Source organism: Castor canadensis, chromosome 9, assembly GCF_047511655.1.
Source record: "Castor canadensis chromosome 9, mCasCan1.hap1v2, whole genome shotgun sequence".
Lineage (NCBI taxonomy): Eukaryota > Metazoa > Chordata > Mammalia > Rodentia > Castoridae > Castor > Castor canadensis.
Window position 1 is genome coordinate 97,487,017 of NC_133394.1, and position 20,956 is coordinate 97,507,972.

The window sequence follows — 20,956 nt, forward strand, 5'->3', positions numbered from 1 at the left end:
TTAGAGAGGAGATGCACAGAAAATGATCAAAAAATTCTCAAATCTACTCATGTGTGGGGATGTGGGGGCGTGTTTTGACTCATTTTGTGTTAGAGGTAGGAAATTTTAAGCTTGGTATAGTATTTGAAGCAGAAAATTAGCTTAATTATAACAACAACAAACAAAACATTCCCCAACTGGACATTTTGGCAAATCACATAAATGGGAAATACATTTTGCTTTCCTGAATATGTATGAGTTCATCAGTATGCCAAATAAAGAGCTTTTTTTTTTTGGTCTCCCAAAAGAGTGTGAATTTTTAATGGAAAGTTATCAAAATGAAAAAAATAATATTTTATTCATATATTTAAAATATTTTGGAAAGAATTTTAATTTCCAGAAACAACTTGCTAAATGATAATTTACAGGAGTTTGTTCACCTTATGTAATACTACTCTATCCCAATAAATATGTAGCTCCTGAATTCTCATTTGTTTGAAAAAATTGTCATTTTCTAGAGTTTTATGGTTTCAGATATTACATTTAGATTTTTTATCCATTTTGAATTGACTTTTGTCTTTGTTTCAAATTTTTTTGCATATGTGATTCAAATTTTCCATCATCATTTATTGAAGAGACTGTCCTTTCCCATTGTGTCTTTTTGGTGACCTTGTTGAAAATTAGTTGATCATGTATATTTGGTTCACTTTTGAACCCTTTAATGAGTTCCACCCATTTATGTGTCTGTTTTTATGCCAGTATGATACTGTTTCAATTACTATAGCTTTGTAATATAATTTTAAATCAGGAAGTTTGATACCTCAGACTTATTTTTTCTCTCAGAATTGCTTTGGGTCTTTTGTGATTTTATACAAATTTAAGATTGTTTTTCTATTGCTGTGAAGACTACCATTGGGATTTTGATAGGAATTACATGAAATCTAAATATTACTCTAGATTGTATGGACATTTAAACAATATTAATTCTTCTGATCCATGAGCATGGAGTAACTTTCCATTTATTTGCATTCTTTTCAATTTCTTTCATTGATGTTTTACAGTTTTTAGTGTAGAGATCTTTAACTTTTGTGGTTAAATTTATTCTTGTTCCTTGACATTGGCTTTGTTACTAATTTCTTAGCTGTCACATCAAAATCTCAAGCTACAAAATAAAAATAAATAAATAAATGGGACTACATTAAACATAGAAGCTTCAGCACAGGAAAGGAAACTAATAAAACAAAAGGCAACCTACACATTGGGAAAAAATATTTGCAAACCATTTTTCAGATAAGGGTTAATATCAAAGATTTACAAAGAACTCAGGCAACTCAGCAGCAAGAAAACATACAACCTGATTTTAAAATGGACAAAGACACTGAGTGCTTGGGAAACACAGTGAAACCCATTTCAGAAAAAAAAAAAGTGGGCAAAGGTACTGAATAGACACTTCTCCAGATATGATATCAAAATGACCAAAGGTACATGAAAATATGCCCATCTTTACCTATCACCATGGAAAAATCAAAACCATTAACAGATGCCACCTTAGATGTGTTAGGATAGCTATTATCAAAAAGACAAAAGACCTGTTAGTGCTGGTGAAGGTGTGAAGAAAAGGAAAGCCTTGTCTGCTGTTGTGAGTCTTGTAGATTGGTGCGGTCATTGTGGACAATAGTATGGAGATTCCTAAAGAAATTATAGAGTTACCATATAACCAGGCAATCCCCCTTATGAGTATATATCTGATTGCAATGAAATCACCATCTGGTGAAGACACCTTCACTCCCACGTTAACTGCAGCATTATTCACAATGGCAAGATATGGAAACAACCTAGATGGCCACCAGAGCATCAATGTGTATATGTACAATGGAATATTATTCAGCTTTTTAAAAAAAGCAGACCCTTTTATTTGCCATATCATGAATGGATCTGAAGGACAATATGCTAGATGAAAAGAGAAAAATATTATATGACCTCAGTTACATGTGGAATCTATTTTTCTTTTTTGGCAATGCTGGTGATTAAACTCAGGACCTCACACTTGCTAGTCAAGTGCTCAAGTACCACTTGAGCCATACCCCTAGTCCTTTTAATTTTTAATTTATATTTCAGATAGGGTCTTCAGCTTTTGCCTGGGCCTGCCTCAGACCACAGTCTTCCCACCTTCACCTCCCAAGTGCTGGAATTACAGATGTGCACCACCATACCCAGTGAATCTTTTTTTTAAAGGCCAAACACAGAGACTGAATAAAACAGTGGTTCCTATTGAGGGCCAGGTAGCGGGGCATTAGGTCAAATGATGCAAAGTAGCAAATATGTAGGATAAACAAATCAAATTTAAGACTTCTATTAAGAGCGTATTGTATTCAAGATTTTTACAAAATGTGTAGATCGTAGCTACTCCTCACGGGGGGAAATGAGTAACTATGTGAGATGATGAATATCTTAATTCACACCGTATGGTATTCATTTTACTATAAAAGTCAGGCGCTGGTAGCTCACACCTATAATCCTAGCTACTCAGGTGGCAGAGATCAGGAGGATTGAAGTTGAAAGCGAGCCCGGGCAAATGGTTCGTGAGACCCTATCTCGAGAAAACCTCTCTCAGAAAAGAGCTGGTGGAGTGGCTCAAGGTGTAGGCCCTGAGTTCAAACTGCAGTATCAAAAGAAAGGTATCTTAGAACATCATTGTGTATCTTACATCTACACATAAAATTTATTTTCCAAAAGAGGAAAAAGCATTTGTATTTGTAAAGCAACACGTGATAATAAGATCTAACTTCTAAGAGAAAGCACATTCCCTCCAAACTTCCTCACTTTGGAAAAACACAGTAGATTAGAAGCAGACTAGTTATTTATAATGAAACACATGAGGGCAAATTCTGCACCAATAAATTTAAAGTCATCAAATTCGTTCCCAGTGTGTCTCATTGTTCTTAGCTCTCCTTCTAACCCAGCGACTGAAATGAGTCATTTTTTGTGATTGTTTTTACTTAAAAATGTGAATTTATTTTGTTAATAAAGTAAATTAATTACTGTGTTTATAGAAAGACAGCTTCCATGAAAGAAATAGAAAAAAAAAAAAGCTTCTAAAAGCTAATAGGGTCTGGTGGGTGGCACACACCTGTAATCCCAGCACTTGGGAGTGTGACACAGGAGAAGGGCAAGTTGGTGGTCATTCTGGGCTACATAGTGAGACCTAGTCTCAAGAAAAAAACCAACTAATAGGACAGGAACTTTTGACTTTATACTAAAATGCTTAATAGGCTTAATTTTTCAAGAATGGTACCATGTCTCTTTAGCGATCAATCCAACAATTTCCCCTTTGTACAAAATGTGCCCATTGACCACTAACCCTTAAATTAGACTACTCATGCCTTAAGTTAGAGGAGATTGTTACTATATTGTAGGCACCCAGGGGTTCTCCATTAGTGTGCAAGTCCACTGCAATTAAAGATAGAAAGGGAACAGAGTCCACCTGAACGTGTACAAGGAAGCTGGGCAGAATGTAATTTAATTAATAGAGTTGGAATTCATCCAGGACTCCACCTACCATAAGGAAAGTACCCTGGGATCTTTAATGACCATCAGCGGTCAGGATTTCAGTTTTACAGGTTATCCAATTAATTACCAAGCACATCTTTTCTATACCGTTAGATGGCAGGACTGGGGAATCCACTCTGCTAATTAAGAACTTGGGGCCTGTGTTAGTTTCCCAGAGGATTTTTCAGGGTGTGTGGGTATGAGTACGTAGTCATGTAAACACACTTAATAAGAGGGACTTCCATAATGGACAACAAGCAAGACATTTCAGCCATTTCTGTTCCATTAAAGTTGGACAGTCTCTACAGTGCAAGTCAGACCAGGATTGAAAAATGCTGGACTCTGGGAAGTTTCTAGAAGTCATTTCTACTGTCTACTATGATGAAGTATAGAACGTAAAAACTACTCTTCACAGTCTCAAATGCCCTCTGAAGGAATTCACCCTCAGACTTTTATAGAATATCTTCCTTCAGGACCTCTGAGAATTCTTCAAGGTGAAACTGCAAGGTAAAGATTCTCACTTTTCACATTTTTACATTAAAATATGAGCCTGCCTTCTTCAGTTTCCCCTTCTTTTAAGGAAAGACCGTGATGCTGCCATCTCAGAAAAAAAAAAGTCTGAGGAATGATCACTATATATATTTTTTTCCCTAAGTGAAAAATAGGAGGGTTAGAGGTGTGGCTTAAGGCATACAGCACCTGCCTAACATGTGCAAAGCCCCAAGTTCAAACCCCAGTACTACCAAAAAAGAAAGAAAGAAAGAGGAGAGGGAGGGAGGGAGGGAAGAAGGGAGGAAGGACAGAAGGAAGAAGGAAGGAAGAAGGGAGGGAGGGAGGAAGGACAGAAGGAAGGAGGAAGGAGGGAGGGAGAGAGGGAAGGAGGAAGAAAGGAAGGAAAGGAGAGAGGGAGGGAGGGAGGAAGAAAGGAAGGAAGGAAGGAAGAAAAGGCTTTTCAAATAGACTACCTACCTAGCTCAATAATTTCTCAACATCACTCTACTGACCAAATGCATCCAAATCACTTTGAAGTTTATCAAAAATAGACATTCTGAGGGTCTAGTCTAGATGTACTGCATTCATAATGATCAACTGTGGGAGCCAGGTATTTAAAGTCTCACCAAGCCTTCAAGGTCAGTCAGTTTTTCAGAACCAAGACTGACTTCCTTTGAAGGCAAATAACAACCTATTATATGATTCTGAAAAAGAAACCTTATCTATATATCACATATAACATGTACAATATCTTTCTCCCTTTACTGTGTTTATTTTATTTCATGAATAGCTTCAATTTTAGATCCTATCTAAGTTATCAAGTTTAACTTCTTTTTTCTCAGGAAGTATTGTGTAAAATTACTTGGGGATCTTATTAAAATTGATGCTAATTAACCTGACCATATTTATTTTCACACTCAGATAATATGAGTAATCCACGAGAGACATTGAACTTTAGACACGAGGGAAGTTAAAATGCCTATGACGCAAATAGAGGCATTAGAAAAAGATTATTGGACAATTTAAAACTAACTGACTGCTACTTTTTCCTGTTACTGTAGCTGATGTTCAACATCATGGTTTGTTTTTAATTAGTGGAAAAGGAGATGTTTGAAGACATTACAGAAATATGGTACCATGGCAGCCTGAGTGGAATGAAGACGGCTTAATCTTGCCAGTGCAATTGAGATTTTATTCATCTGTAAAATGAGAGGGTTGTAGAGCAAGATTTCTCAACTCCCTCCTTGTTCAAAACTGCCAGAAGTCCATAAATGCTAAGAAATTTAGTAATAATGAACATGCAAAATTAGCAGTCACCTGCTACCCTAATACCTGAAAGAATCAGACGGGATAAATAAAGAGCAGGCAGTGTTTCTAGGCCACATAGGGTGACCAGGTTTTCTCAGTACTGAGAGTTTTCCCCAGGACTTAGGATTTTCAGTGCTAAAACGTGGACAGTCTGAGGCAAACCAGGAAGACTGGTCATTCTAAGGCCAGAAGTTTAGTTCATGAGATATAAATGAAAGGCTTTTTATCCTGTAAATATGATAAATCTTTTTGCAAATTGAGAGATAAAGCTGGAATTCCTAGATTTTTGACAGGTGGCTGACACATAACAACTTACTTCCAAATTTCTAAAATATTCCAAACATGATTGGAATATAAAATAACATTTGAGAGAAAAGACCCTGACCTTTTTAGGTGGCATATGAGTAGAATAAAGGACAGCAGAACACTCAAGACAGAATATAGATGTAGATAAACATCTTTATTAGAGAGGAACCTGGGGGTTTTATTGCATATAAAACTGAATAATATATAGTACTTCAAACTCATCAGCCCATCAGGAAACAAATTATTTAAAAAGAATCTAGTGCTTCCTAAAATAAAGACCTACAAACAAAACACCAGTTGACTTCTCTCCGGAGTACACATGGATTTGCTTAGCAATCATAGTTAATTACCTCCTTCCCAGTCTTTACTTCTTACCCTCAAATATGTCTGCCTCATGGACTTAGGCAAGAACAAGGATCCATTCAGAGTACTTCTAAAGATTAACTCATAAAGTTAGGGAATTATTTCATTTGCCCTTAAAGTTAATATGAAAGATACTACAAGGTTAAAAAAAATGTACATTTGACTAGCAAGGGTCCTGGGAATATAGGGGAATGAAGCACCAGGAATCTTTCTCTCCACCCAGCCAACAATTACATTGCAACAGTATGTTTGATAAAACAATTTTGGAACTTCAGTTCATTGAAGGTTTGCAACTTCCAGGAGGAATACTTGAATATGGTAGCAATTAATTCTGATCAACCTCAGCTCCACCTATCCTCCTCCTACCCCATCTCCTAGCAAAAGATAAGCATGTGGTCCTGAAGCAGCTTACACAAGCTTGTGGGAGCCAGGAGACAGGGGGAAATACCTGTCCTGCAAATATCAAGGGTCTGTGCACTGATCAACTGATTGTTGCTTCTGATCTTAAAGGGGAAATAAAGAGACAGTGGCCACTGTAGTTTCGCTTTCTTCTGTTGTTGTAAACCCCTCCCCATCTTTGGCAGGAGAGACTTCCAGGGGATTTTTTTTATTAGCATATATTATTTGTGCAAAGAAGTTTAACTGTGATACTTTCACATATACATAAAATATACTTCCATCAAATTCACTCCTCTCTCCTTTTCCCTCATTCCTCCTTCTCCCTTCTTAAAACAATTTCAACAGGCTTCATAATTCTATTTTCATACATGGGTATAAAATACTTCAGTAATATTCACACACTCCCCTTCACTTTCTCCTTTTACCCTCCCCGCTCCTGCTGATACCCACTCTCAAACAGGACCTATTTTATATTCTTGTAAACAACTGAAATCACTGAGATTTAGCAGAAAGAAAAATACAGTGAGGAAAAATGAACAGAGCCTAAGGAGAGGCCATCACACAGACCAACATGTGTATTATCGGAGTTCCAGAAGAAGAGAGAAAAGGAGCAGAGAACATTGTTGAAGAACAGTAAATAATGATTCCTCAAGTTTGATGAAATACTTGAATCGTAAACATCCAAGAAGCTTAACAAACTCCAAGTAGAATGAGCTCCAAGTTACCCACACTGAGACACACTGTAATCAAACTGTCAAATGACAAAGACAAAAAGAGGCTCTTGAAAGCAATCAAAGAGAAGTGACTCATCACATACAAAAGACCCTCAATAAGAATATCAGTATAGTTCTCATCAGAAACTTCAGAGGCCAAAAGGCAGTAGGCTGGTATATTTAAAATACTAAAAGAAAAAATTATTAACCAAAAATCCATTACATGGCAAAATTATCTTGCAACAGCAAGGGAGCAGCCTGGTGCCAGTGGCTCAAGCCTGCAATCCTAGTTATTTGGGAGGCTGAAATCAGGGGAATCACAATTCCAGGCCAGCCCAGGCAAATGGTTTGAGAGACTCCATCTCCAAAATAACATGAGCAAAGTGGACTGGAGGTGTGGTTAAAGTGGTAGAATGCCTGCTTTGCAAGCATGAAGTCCTGAGTTCAAATCCCAATCCTACCCAAAAAATAAAAAGTGAAGGAGAAATTAAGACATTGTCAAATAAACAAAACAAAGGGATTTTGTTGCCACTAGAACTGCCCTGTAAGAAATGCTCAAAAGAGTCCTTCAGCCAATTGATCAAAAAGAAAATTCAGGAATTCCGATTCCATTTTACTCAAATTTTTTTGTTCATTGTGGATTATTTTTGCCTTAACTTTGTTTCATTTTGTCTGCTTTTTTTTAATATTGCATTAAAGCCAGGTACATCTTATTCCTGTGACACATTTCCAAAGATGTCCATCCCATATCCAATGAAGTACTGTGTCTTGACAAAATTTAAATCTCTGAATTCACCAAAACCGTCTTCCCAGCTTCTTCATGTCTGCCTCATAACCCTATAGTGTAGGAAGAAAGAAAAGGAAACAGAAATTTTCTAAGCCCTCCATTTCATCCCCATCTTAATTATGCCAAAACCTTAGCTTCATAGCTTCAGACATGCTGTACTGTCTCTACAGAATATTTTCTTGCTTTACCAGCAAACTTCTACTCAACCTCTAGGGCTCAGTCTGCATATTCCTTCCATACAGACCTTCTCTGACCTCGAGATCACATAGGTTCCCCCTGCTATGTGCATTTATGGAATTCTATACCTGCTTTTCTATCTCTCATTATGCATAATCATTACTACTAGTTCCATTTGATATTTTCCATATTAGTCTACAAACTCCATGAGGGCAGTAGCCACAGCCTCCTCGTTCTTTATTATGTATGTAGTCCTAACGTAGTGCCTGGTGCTTAGCCAACACCCAATAAGGAATTGTATAAGGGAGGGGGACAGTCAGTGAACATTAAACACCATCTAAACAGAACTTATGTGGTTAATGAACAATTGAGCAAATACTCTTTTGCTAAATAACCAGAACTCCCCCACCCTAATGCTGCACATATAACAGGCAAAGAACAGCCCATTTGTTGGCTTGCTTGGCTATTCTGAGGCTTCCAGTGTCTTGGCAGACCCTGTAGGACCATCTGGTCTTTAGCATCCTCCTGAAATTCATTTCTGCTCTCTGTGATCATATTCTCTACCCATTGATCTTTTCCAGAATGTAAGATCTTACTTGCTGTTTTCTGGCTACAGCATCGCACCAAATAGTAGTACAGAATGGCTTCACACAGCAATAGGGAAGAAATTCAAGTTTTCAAAATACCCAAAGCTCATCATAAAGAGTAAGGAAACCTTCCCCACATAGGTTTGTAACATTCTCAACAGAATATGCTGATAAAACAGAATGCTCACATTATACATGGTATAAAACCAACACATTTTTTTTCATGGTCAATGATTTAAAATACGTCTAGTTCCTTTATTTCAAAAGTCATAATGGGTCTAACTTTTAAAGTGTGTATTGAAAACTGATGGGTATATGTAACAAAAGTCAACGGACTCACACTGATAAACATAGAGCTGAATACTTCAGGAAAAGAAAGAGCACTTTTCTGCCCTGGGAAAATGAGGACTCTTAGCACACATACTTAGCACAAAATATCTAGTTTCTTGTACTCCCCTAAAAGTGCAAAGTATTCAATTAAGAATAAAATAGGGAATAAAGAACTTCACTAACAGAGTGTGTATGTGGTCAATAATCCCTATTAGCACATTAGAGCTTGTCAGAGTAAACCCTAGAACTTTTCCTGACCATATATCCTTACACGTACTGAGGAAGAACTGATAGAGCTAAGAAACATCACCTGTAAATTAGCATCATCTATAAAAATACTGAAGCCTTCAGTACTACAACGTGGTGGAGCTGAATGTAAATCTTGAAAGCATTTTTCTGTATCATAATAAGCACAAGCCCTATTTATAATAGACACACACTACTTGATGCCACCCTTCACTACACAAGATCTTACAATAGATGTGAGCATCTTTCCAAGCCATTTTTCCCTAGCATCTTTCCCTGTAAACGTCAACGTGAACAATGGGTGGTTACATGCAGGCAGAATAAAACATCCTATCATTTAAGACCCGATACTCCAACTGCTTCCCAATTGCAAAGGATAAAACTTCCTTGTAGAAGGCTGATGCATCTTCTTGTTCTGTGTCCCCACTCTTGCCTTTCCCTGCAATGCCATCTCCTCATATTTTTCTTCCAATTAAAAATTCATAAGGAAAATCTGTGCACCAAAAGGTACAATGAGGGATGCATTTTATATTTTTTCCAGAGCGGACAGAGTTACCAGCCCCAGAGATTTTTTTTTTTTTACCAGTCTGGCTGATGGTTTGGTGCCAACACCAACTGCTGGTTAAATCATCTCATCAGCCAGGATGAGGCTTTTTGTTCTCTTGCTTTGTGATTTCATTTTTTGAACATTTAAAGTTGCCAACAATCCCAAATGGTGTCTCATCACTTCGCTCCAATTTGTTTCTATTTGAAGATTTAAAAAAAATTGTATTTGGATCAAATTTCAATAAGATGCATAAATGATACACCACTGTAAGACCAACAAATAGATGTTTTCCTATAATGATTTCAAAAGGAAATTTTTTAATCAATTCACAAAAAGGAAAATGCATCTCTGCACTCTTTTATCACCTATATTTATCATTGACAAACACTAGTAATGATTTATTGAGTGCTCACCAGGATCACAAGAGGAACTCTCGGAATTTAAATTAGCAAAGCTAGACTTATGCAGTTTATCAATTCAGAACAAGGTCAGAACATTCGCTTACAGAAATAAAAAGCCTCTTTTGTTCCTAACCATTTATGATTTAACTCTTTTTAAAGACAAAAAATGGTTAAAATGCAAGACTTATTTCCATACATGAGTTGCTGACTTACAATAGGTCAAGCATCGGTGCTCAGGTTTATAGCCAGAAGTTATAAAACAAGTGTGGGTATCTGTAAAAAGGAAAGGTAACAATTACTTGATTATCTCAAACAATATAAAGAAATTTGAGTGACAAATGATACTTGCAATACTTAAATCTATATAGGAATTTCTTCTACCTCTCTTTTGGGTTCTGTTTTCAGCATTCTACTTCTAGGTTTCTGCATATTATTATTGATGTAATATGATGTGCAAATTCCCATTCACTGGAAAAATATGTAAATCAAAGATTTCTTCCTATAAAAATGTATAAGAAATTTGTCTCAGCAAACCTCCTTTTAAGAAAGGGGAGAGGTGGTCTAAATAATGTATACATATGTAAGTAAAAACAATAAAATATTTTTTTTAAAAAATGATAGTCTATAAATGTTGCTACTAATCTTTTGGGGGATTTAAAATACATAAGTACAAATAACTGTTTACTTATTTATCAAAATGAAATTGTTCTTGTGCAAAAATAGAATCTTACTGAAATATAGAAAAATACAAACTCCTTGAAATTCATCAACAGTGAGAGTTTTAATTCTGCAGGGGAAAAAATCATACTTATAATGAGTCTTAGAATAGAAATTATATCCAGAGTATTCTTATTTAGCGGACTTTGTGATTCCTATTTACAAGTTATCTTGTATCTTTTAATGAGAATTATCCTTATATTGCCTTACTGGGTAGATCTACATACAGTCCATTGTAGTTCTCAAAGATTTAACAGTTATTATACAAATGCAATTTAAAAAGTTTATGATTATTTTAGTTTTTATTATAGATATTGTTATATTTGGGAGAGGGGAGACTTTGGCCAATACATTCAGTTTTAGAAAATGAGTGTGAAACTAGTATTTGGAGCCAGGTCCTAAAAGGGACATGCAGTATTTCTTGAAACCCATGTCTTTGTATTTTTTGTCCCTGTAAAAGAAATGAAATTTTCAGAATTTCCATAAAGTAGAGAATAATAACTTTGGCTAACTCAGAGCAAGCTATAGTCCCAGTGATAGCAGCATGAGAATTTGAGATTCAACCAACACAGCCCTCTCATTTCATCCACAAGATGAATGCATCACAATTTCAAAAGCATTCCTCAATGTGAACACTGTTCTGTGTGAATTCTCCTTGTGTTCAACATCCCTATTTGGCTCCACTTCCTTCTGTATCTCTAGCTATAATCATCACAGTAACTGAGTCATTTGAAGTAGCAAATCTCTGTCCAACACTTACTAATTATTTCAGGCTTGAAAAGAAAAAGCCACTCTGAAGAGGTTCTACCTTTAGCCCTCTCATTCTACCTTTAGCCCCAAACCTTATCTCTTTTAGTAGCATCTGTGTGTGTTTGGCTGAATAATACTTAACAAAGAGCAGAATACAAAACAGTTTTTGTAAGAGTGAAAATAGAGTCACTAAAATCTCTCAGGTCACAAAGTCCCTCCACTCCAACTAATGACCTCTCACTATCTTTACCTGCAAATGTACATATTTACTTGCTAATAAAACATTCATTTAGGGATAGTTTTAAATAGAAGGTAGAATAGGCTCATGGAGACCTCAGATAAGTTAAAACATACATTTTAAAAGGCCATTTTAATTTTATTTAATGTTAGTGGAATTATTGAATGTTATTCAATTCTTATAGAACATATTTCAAAGCAATGCTCATACCCCATTATTAATAATGGTCTTAGATGATGTTAATTCTATCATTTCCTTGAATTAATATAGAATTCTCAACACATAGCAAAGCCTATCTTGCCTGTGAAGCAGAAGTGAAATTGTTTTCCATTCCTTTTTGAACACACAAAGACACACAGCTGCAGCCAAGAGCCACAAGTAAGTCCCTGTGTAGACTTCACTACCAAAATAAGGAGTAGTATGCCTTCAACTAGGCTAATAACCATTAGTTATAGCAAAAATGAACAGAATGCTGACCATGTGTCAGGCACTGCACTATAAGATTTTTACACTTAAAAAACAATTATATAAGCTAAAATAAGGAATCTGAGTCTTAGAGAGTTCTTAGAGTTTGAGAAAAAAATTCATACGCCTAGAAAGAAGCAAAGCTAGAATTCGAGTTCAAGTTCTCTTACCCTTGAGCCCCATTCTCTGTTCTCCTAGTCACAGTATCTTTACTAATTTCCTAAAAAAAAAAAAAAAAGAAAGAAAGAAAGAAAAGAAAAAGAAAAAAAAACTTAGAAAATCTTCCATCATCATTTCAGAGCTTGAAACTTGTCTGTAAGATGCCATGTTTTTAGTTCAAGTATTAATTTATGACAATCCATAAACAAAGACCTATTTAATGTTACCATTGTAATGACAGCATTGTGAATAGGACATTATTCAAAATAGAAGTGGGACACCTAATGCAGCCTGAAGCAAGCATCCGAGGTAGTGGAATAAGGTGGGTGACACCTGCACTGAGGTTCAATAAATTTTGTTGAGGAGAATTCCAAGATGGTGGCTAGAGGTAGGAAGCAGAAAGCGTGCCTCTTATAGTGAAATCTTGGAGAGACGCTGGGGACACACCTTGCAGGCAAAACCACCAAGAAGAGGCAAAACTTTGACCCCTCCACACCTCCAGCTGGTGCAGAGAATCTCCACTTCACATTAAACAGAGAAATCAGGAGGGACCCAGGGCTGCCAGTCGCCCGCGCCCAGACGGCTTGGGAACATGCGGACAAGGTGAGTTAAGTGGTACGCAGTACTCCCACAGACAAGCCTGGGCCAGAACAGCACAGCCTCCTGGACAGACCGACCCCCACCCAGGGAAAAAAGAGAAACTGAGTAATAAGCAATAAGTACAATAAAGACACGTAGCAAAGAGGGTGGGGTGCCCTAAGTGCTGAAGAGGGGGGGGAGGGGAATCCTTCCTGAAACTGTAAATAAACAGGCCAGCCTGGCCGGAGAGGCTCCGGCGTGAGCGGGGTCACGCCCAGCAACCAGGAGCGGGAAAGCTAGTGAGAATGGCGGAGGGAGGAAAACTCCACAGGAGGGGGGGAAGACCCACCTCCCACGTGAGCTGTAAACAAACACGCCAGCTCGCCAGCTGGCAGGAGCAGCACCACACGCCTAGCAAGCAGGAGCAGGAAAGATTGTAAAAGCAGTGGTGGGAGGAAAACTCCACAGGAGAAGGGGGAAGACCCACTTCCCATGTGAGCTGTAAACAAACATACAGGCCAGACAAAGCGGGTGCAGTGAAACCTCCCCTAGTGTGCTTGGAAAGGGGAAAGCTTGTAGCAGCGGCTCGCACACAGGAGAACTCTGAGTAAAGAAAGCCTGCAGGGCCAGGTGAGTGCTAAGCTCACCCCAGAGATCTGCATAAATAACGGCTCCAGCAACAGCAGGCTGACAGCAGCGGGCAGGCAAGCCACAGCCGCAGATAGCCATTCACAGAACTGTCTCCAGACTCTTTTTTTTTCTCTCTCTCTCCCTACCATTGATGAGAAAACAACCAAACTACACATGCATGCTGAAAAACTTACTGAAACTGTATTGCATTTGAACTTGGGACACTTTGTGGGTTTTTTTTTCTTTGTGCAGTTTTGCTCTACTTTATGCATCCCCTTTGATGAGACAACTACAGAACAACATCTGAGGCACAATCTCCAGAAATGGAGGCTGAGACAGACAACAAAATAATTAAGACTGAAACTTCATTGCATTTGAACTTGGAGGTTTATTTTTTTTTAATTTTCTATTTTTCATTTTGTTTTATTTTACTTTTATATATACATAATTTTTCTTCTTTCATTTACTTATTTTTTATTTTGATTCTTGTCTTTATTCTTTTTATTTTTTATTTTCAATCCTTTCTCTGTCTCTCTAATGCCTGTTCAGCTTACTGTCGATTAGTACACTAACGCTCCCTGTTTATACCTTTGCAACTTTTTTGTTTCATTCTTTGTTTTGTTTTTTCATGCTTGTCTGTTTATTTGTTTTTCCCTTCTTCTTTAAATCTTCACTTTCCATCTCCTCTCACCCTTCCATTCTAAATATCACCATTGTTATTATTACAACCTAGAAAATACTTAATCACACTCAGTACAACGACAGTAACAACACCAATAGCAATGACAGGAAGACAGAAAAAACAGGGAAACCAGTTTCCTGACAGCAAAAATTTAGTACAGGAACCAGAGGGATATGAAGAAAACAGATACTCAAATCCAGACTCCAACAAAATGAAGATAAACTATGCCAAAGAATCCAATGAAGCCCAAAAGAATAATTTAAAAGAAGAAATACTATAGGTACTCATGAGAATTTTATAGAGATGATACTGGACATGGTCAACCAAAATGTACAGGAGACACTCAAGAAATTCCAAGACAACAAAAATAGAGAATTTGAAAAAGCAAAAGAAGAAATAAAGGAAACCATAGAAGCACTGTATAAACACCAAAGTGAAACAGAGAACACGATTAATAAACAGATAAATGAACTCAGGACACAAATAGACAACATTAAAGAGGAAAACACCCAGGATATGGAAAACCTCAGAAAAAAGAATGAAACAGAACTGCAAAACAAAATGGAAGGCCAATACAGCAGAATAGAACAAACAGAATACAGAATCTCAGAACTTGAAGATGAAATGGTAATTAAAGGAAAAACCGAAGAACTATTAATTAAACAACTCAAGACCTGTGAAAAGAAAATGCAAGAACTCACCGACTCCATCAAAAGACCAAACTTGAGAATCATGGGCATCGAAGAAGGAGAAGAGGTGCAAGCGAAGGGAATGCATAATATATTCAACAAAATAATAACAGAAAATTTCCCAAATCTAGAGAAAGATATTTCCATAAGATGCAGGAGGCCTCCAGGACACCAAACAGACCAGATCAAAATAGAACTACCCCACGACATATCATCATTCAAACAACAAGTTCAGAAACTAGGGAAAGAATATTGAAGGCTGTAAGAGAGAAAAAACAAATAACATACAAAGGTAAATCCATCAAAATCACAGCAGACTTCTCAACAGAAACGTTAAAACCAAGAAGAGCATGGGGTGAGATCTTCCAGGCACTGAATGAAAATAACTTCAACCCCAGGATACCCTGCCCAGCAAACTATCATTCAAAATAGATGGAGCAATAAAAGTCTTCCATGATAAGCAGAAACTAAAACAATCTGTAACCACAAAGCCACCACTACAAAAGATTCTTCAAGGGATTCTGCACACAGAAAGTGAAACCCAATTTAACCATGAAAAGATGGGCAGCACCAAACCACAGGAAAAGAAAAAGCAAGACAGTAGAGAGTAACTGCAACTTAGGTACACACAATCAAACCTTCAAACAACTAAGACAACTAAATGACAGGAATCACCACTTACCTATCAATACTAACACTTAATGCTAACGGACTTAATTCACCCATCAAAAGGCACTGCTTGATGAAATGGATTAAAAAGGAAGATTCAACAATTTGTTGCTTACAGGAGACCCATCTCACTGACAGAAATAAGCATAGGCTTAGGATGAAAGGCTGGAAGAAGATTTACCAAGCCAATGGCCCCCGAAAACAGGCAGGAATAGCAATACTTACCTCTGACAAAGTAGACTTCAAACCTACATTGAACAAACGAGATAAAGAAGGACATTCCATACTAATAAAAGGGGAAATAGACCAAAAGAAAATAATAATCATCAACCTATATGTACCCAATGTCAACGCACCCAATTTCATCAAACATACCCTTAAAGATCTAAAAGCATATATTAACTCCAACACAGTGGTTGTGGGAGACTTTAACACTCCATTATCATCAATAGATAGGTCATCCAAACAAAAAATCAATAAAGAAATCGAAGATCTAAATATACAATAGATCAAATGGACCTATTTGATGTCTACAGAACATTTCATCCAACTTCTACACAATATACATTCTTCTCAGCAGCCTATGGAACCTTCTCCAAAATAGATCATATCCTAGGGCACAAAGCAAGTCTCAGAAAATATAAGAAAACAGAAATTATACCGTGCATACTATCTGATCACAATGCAGTAAAAGTAGAACTCAACAACAAAACTAAAGACAAAAAACATGCAAACAGCTGGAAACTAAATAACTCATTACTTAATGAAGAATGGATCATCGATGAAATAAAAGAGGAAATTAAAAAGTTCCTGGAAGTCAATGAAAATGAAAACACAACCTACCAGAACCTATGGGACACAGCAAAGGCAGTCCTGAGAGAAAGTTTATAGCCATGAGTGCATATATTAAAAAGACTGAAAGGTCCCAAATCAATGACCTAATGATACATCTCAAACTCCTAGAAAAACAAGAACAAGCAAATCCCAAAACAAATAGAAGGAGAAAAATAATAAAAATAAGAGCTGAAATCAACAAAATACAAACCAAAAAAACCATACAAAGAATTAATGAAACAAAAAGTTGGTTCTTTGAAAAAATAAACAAGATCGATAGACCCCTGGCAAACCTGACTAAAATGAGGAGAGAAAAAACCCAAATTAGTAGAATCAGGAATGCAAAACGGGAGATAACAACAAACACCATGGAAGTCCAGGAAATCATCAGAGACTACTTTGAGAACCTATATTCAAATAAATTTGAAAATCTTAAAGAAATGGACAGATTCCTAGATACATATGAGCATCCAAAACTGAACCAAGAGGAAATTAATCACCTGAATAGATCTATAACACAAAATGAAATTGAAGCAGCAATCAAGAATCTCCCCAAAAAGAAAAGTCCAGGACCTGATGGATTCTCTGCTGAATTCTATCAGACCTTTAAAGAATAACTGATACCAACCCTCCTTAAACTGTTCCATGAAATAGAAAGGGAAGGAAAACTGCTGAACACATTTTATGAAGCCAGTATTACACTCATCCCAAAACCAGGCAAAGACACCTCCAAAAAGGAGAACTATAGGACAATCTCCTTCATGAACATTGATGCAAAAATCCTCAACAAAATAATGGCAAACCGAATTCAACAACACATCAAAAAGATTATTCACCATGACCAAGTAGGCTCCATCCCAGGGATGCAGAGGTGGTTCAACATATGAAAATCAATAAACAGAAAAAAAATCAATTAACAGAAGCAAAGACAAAAACCACTTGATCATCTCAATGGATGCAGAAAAAGTTTTTGATAAGATCCAACACCATTTCATGATAAAAGCTCTAAGAAAACTAGGAATAGAAGGAAAGTACCTCAACATTATAAAAGCTATATATGACAAACCTACAGCCAGCATTATACTTAATGGAGAAAAACTGAAACCATTCCCTCTAAAATCAGGAATGAGACAAGGATGCACACTATCTCCACTCCTATTCAACATAGTACTGGAATTCCTAGCCAGAGCAATTAGTCAAGAAGAAGGAATAAAAGGAATACAAATAGGTACAGAAACTGTCAAAATATCCCTATTTGCAGATGACATGATCCTATACCATAAAAGCCCAAAAAACTCTGCTCAGAAACTTCTAGACATCATCAATAGCTACAGCAAGGTCGCAGGATATAAAATCAGCATAGAAAAATCATTAGCATTTCTATACACTACCAATGAGCAAACTGAAAAAGAATGTATGAAAACAATTCCATTTACAATAGCCTCAAAAAAAATGAAATACCTAGGTGTAAACCTAACAAAAGATGTGAATGACCTCTACAAGGAAAACTATAAACTTCTGAAGAAGGAGATTGAGGAAGAGTATAGAAAGTGGAGAGATCTCCCATGCTCATGGATTGGTAGAATCAATATAGTAAAAATGTCTATACTCCCAAAAGTAATCTACATGTTTAATGCAATTCCCATCAAAATTCCAATGACATTTATCAAAGAGATTGAAAAATCTACCATTAAATTTATATGGAAACACAAGAGGCCACGAATAGCCAAGGCAATACTCAGTCAAAAGAACAATGCAGGAGGTATCACAATACCTGACTTCAAACTATATTACAAAGCAATAACAATAAAAACAGCATGGTACCGGCACGAGAACAGACATGAAGACCAGTGGAACAGAATAGAGGACCCAGATATGAAGCCACACAACTATAACCAACTTGTCTTTGACAAAGGAGCTAAAAATATATGATGGAGAAATAGCAGCCCCTTCAACAAAAACTGCTGGGAAAACTTGTTAGAAGTCTGCAAAAAAACTGAAACTAGATCCATGTATATCACCCTATACCAAGATTAACTCAAAATGGATCAAGGATCTTAATATTAGACCACAAACTCTAAAGTTGAAACAGGAAAGGGTAGGAAATACTCTGGAGTTAGTAGGTATAGGTAAGAACTTTCTCAATGGAACCCCAGCAGCACAGCAACTAAGAGATAGATTGATAAATGGGACCACATAAAACTTAAAAGCTTCTGTTCATCAAAAGAAATGGTGTCTAAACTGAAGAGTACACCCACAGAGTGGGAGAAAATATTTGCCAGCTACACATCAGACTAAGGACTGATAACCAGAATATATAGGGAACTTAAAAACCTAAATTCTTCCAAAACTAATGAACCAATAAAGAAATGGGCAAGTGAACTAAATAGAACTTTCTCAAAAGAAGAAATTCAAATGGCCAAAAAACACATGAAAAAATGCTCACCATCTCTAGCAATAAAGGAAATGGAAATTAAAACTACACTAAGATTCCACCTCACCCCTGTTAGAATAGCCATCATCAGCAACACCACGAACAACAGGTGTTGGTGAGGATGCGGGGAAAAAGGTACCCTCTTACACTGTTGGTGGGAATGTAAACTAGTACAACCACTCTGGAAAAAAGTTTGGAGGCTACTTAAAAAGCTGGACATCGATCTACCATTTGATCCAGCAACACCACTCTTGGAGATATACCCAAAAGACTGTGACACAGGTTACTCCAGAGGCACCTGCACACCCATGTTTATTGTGGCACTATTCACAATAGCCAAGTTATGGAAACAGCCAAGATGCCCCAGCACTGACGAATGGATTAAGAAAATGTGGTATCTATACACAATGGAATTTTATGCAGCCATGAAGAAGAACGAAATGTTATCATTCGCTGGTAAATGGATGGAATTGGAGAACATCATTCTGAGTGAGGTTAGCCTGGCCCAAAAGGCCAAAAATCGTATGTTCTCCCTCATATGTGGGCATTAGATCAAGGGTAAACACAACAAGGGGATTGGACTTTGAGCACATGATAAAAGCGAGAGCACACAAGGGAGGGGTGAGGATAGGTAAGACACCTAAATAATTAGCTAGCATTTGTTGCCCTTTACACAGAGAAACTAAAGCAGATACCTTAAAAGCAACTGAGGCCAATAGGAAAAAGGGAACAGGAACTAGAGAAAAGGTGAGATCAAAAAGAATTAACCTAGAAGGTAACACACATGCACAGGAAATGAATGTGAGTCAACTCCCTGTATAGCTATCCTTATCTCAACTAGCAAAAACCCTTGTTCCTTCCTATTATTGCTTATACTCTCTCTACCACAAAATTAGAAATAAGGGCAAAATAGTTTCTGCTTGGTATTGAGGGGGTGGGGGAGAGAGGGAGGGGGTGGGGGCAGGGGGGAGAAATGACCCAAGCCTTGTATGCACATATGAATAATAAAAGAAAAAAAATTGAAAAAAAAAGAATAATAAAACAATTAAAAAAAGTATTAATTTACTTTCTCCAACATTGGAGACAAATAAGGTAAGAAAGCTTCTAGAATTGAATCAATAATCAGAACCAGGGAGTAATCATTACATTTTTTCTAGGTAATAAGGCAAAAGTTGAAAGAGTGGGAAAAAAAGAAACTTAAATTAGCTACTTGGACTACCTAGGGAAAAATGATGTATTACCTGTGGTATAGTCTGAAATGTATTCATTATAGTAGTCATGAAATGAATTACATTTAATGTAATTCAAACTTAAGTTTGAATGGAGAATGAAGTTATAGTATGTTAGGTACCAAAAGACATCATGCATTTAATTTTTAAATTCATAAAACAATGAATGCTATGTAATGATATGATATGTACACTTGCATGTGAATTACATTAAAACACTAAGTGGAATGAAAAACCCACCTCATGAATGAATGGCTATTTCTGGAAGAGTTAGAGTTAAGGGATGGGAGCAAGTAAATAGAGTACTTCGACTTTATATATGTAACATTGTGTTAATTTAAAAATCTGGTGCAAAGATGACAAAATGTTGATATTTGTTCAATGTAGGTGCTATTTACATGGTATTTATTAATCTCTATAGTGTCCTGAATGTTTGGAATGGTTTATTTCAGCATAATTTTCTGAGTGCTTTCTCAAGATAGATAGGCTGATAGAGATGTCTCCTGACCACTGACCATCAAAGTGACTACTGACCACCACATATTATGAATGTGGAGCAGTTTGGGGGCTGTTCTTAGCAGGTCATTTAGGGAGAGGAAAATGTCAAATCAATGCTTAGACAGAGTGTAGGAGAAGAAAGGGAGATGAAAAAAGGGTTTAGTGTCCTATGGGGAAGAGGAGTTTAAAGCTTGAATTA

The 20,956-nt window shown here is 36.7% G+C and overlaps 1 protein-coding gene across 1 annotated transcript in view; it reads right to left on the reverse strand.

The window, feature by feature from the left end:
* The window catches only part of Slc4a4 (solute carrier family 4 member 4), a 421,377-nt gene that overhangs the window by 392,621 nt on the left and 7,800 nt on the right, over positions 1 to 20,956 (reverse strand). The window contains exon 2 of the mRNA XM_074042041.1: positions 10,398 to 10,457. Within this exon, the coding sequence (XP_073898142.1) occupies positions 10,398 to 10,411 (14 nt within the window). The 5' untranslated portion in view covers positions 10,412 to 10,457. The remainder of the gene's footprint in view (positions 1 to 10,397; positions 10,458 to 20,956) is intronic.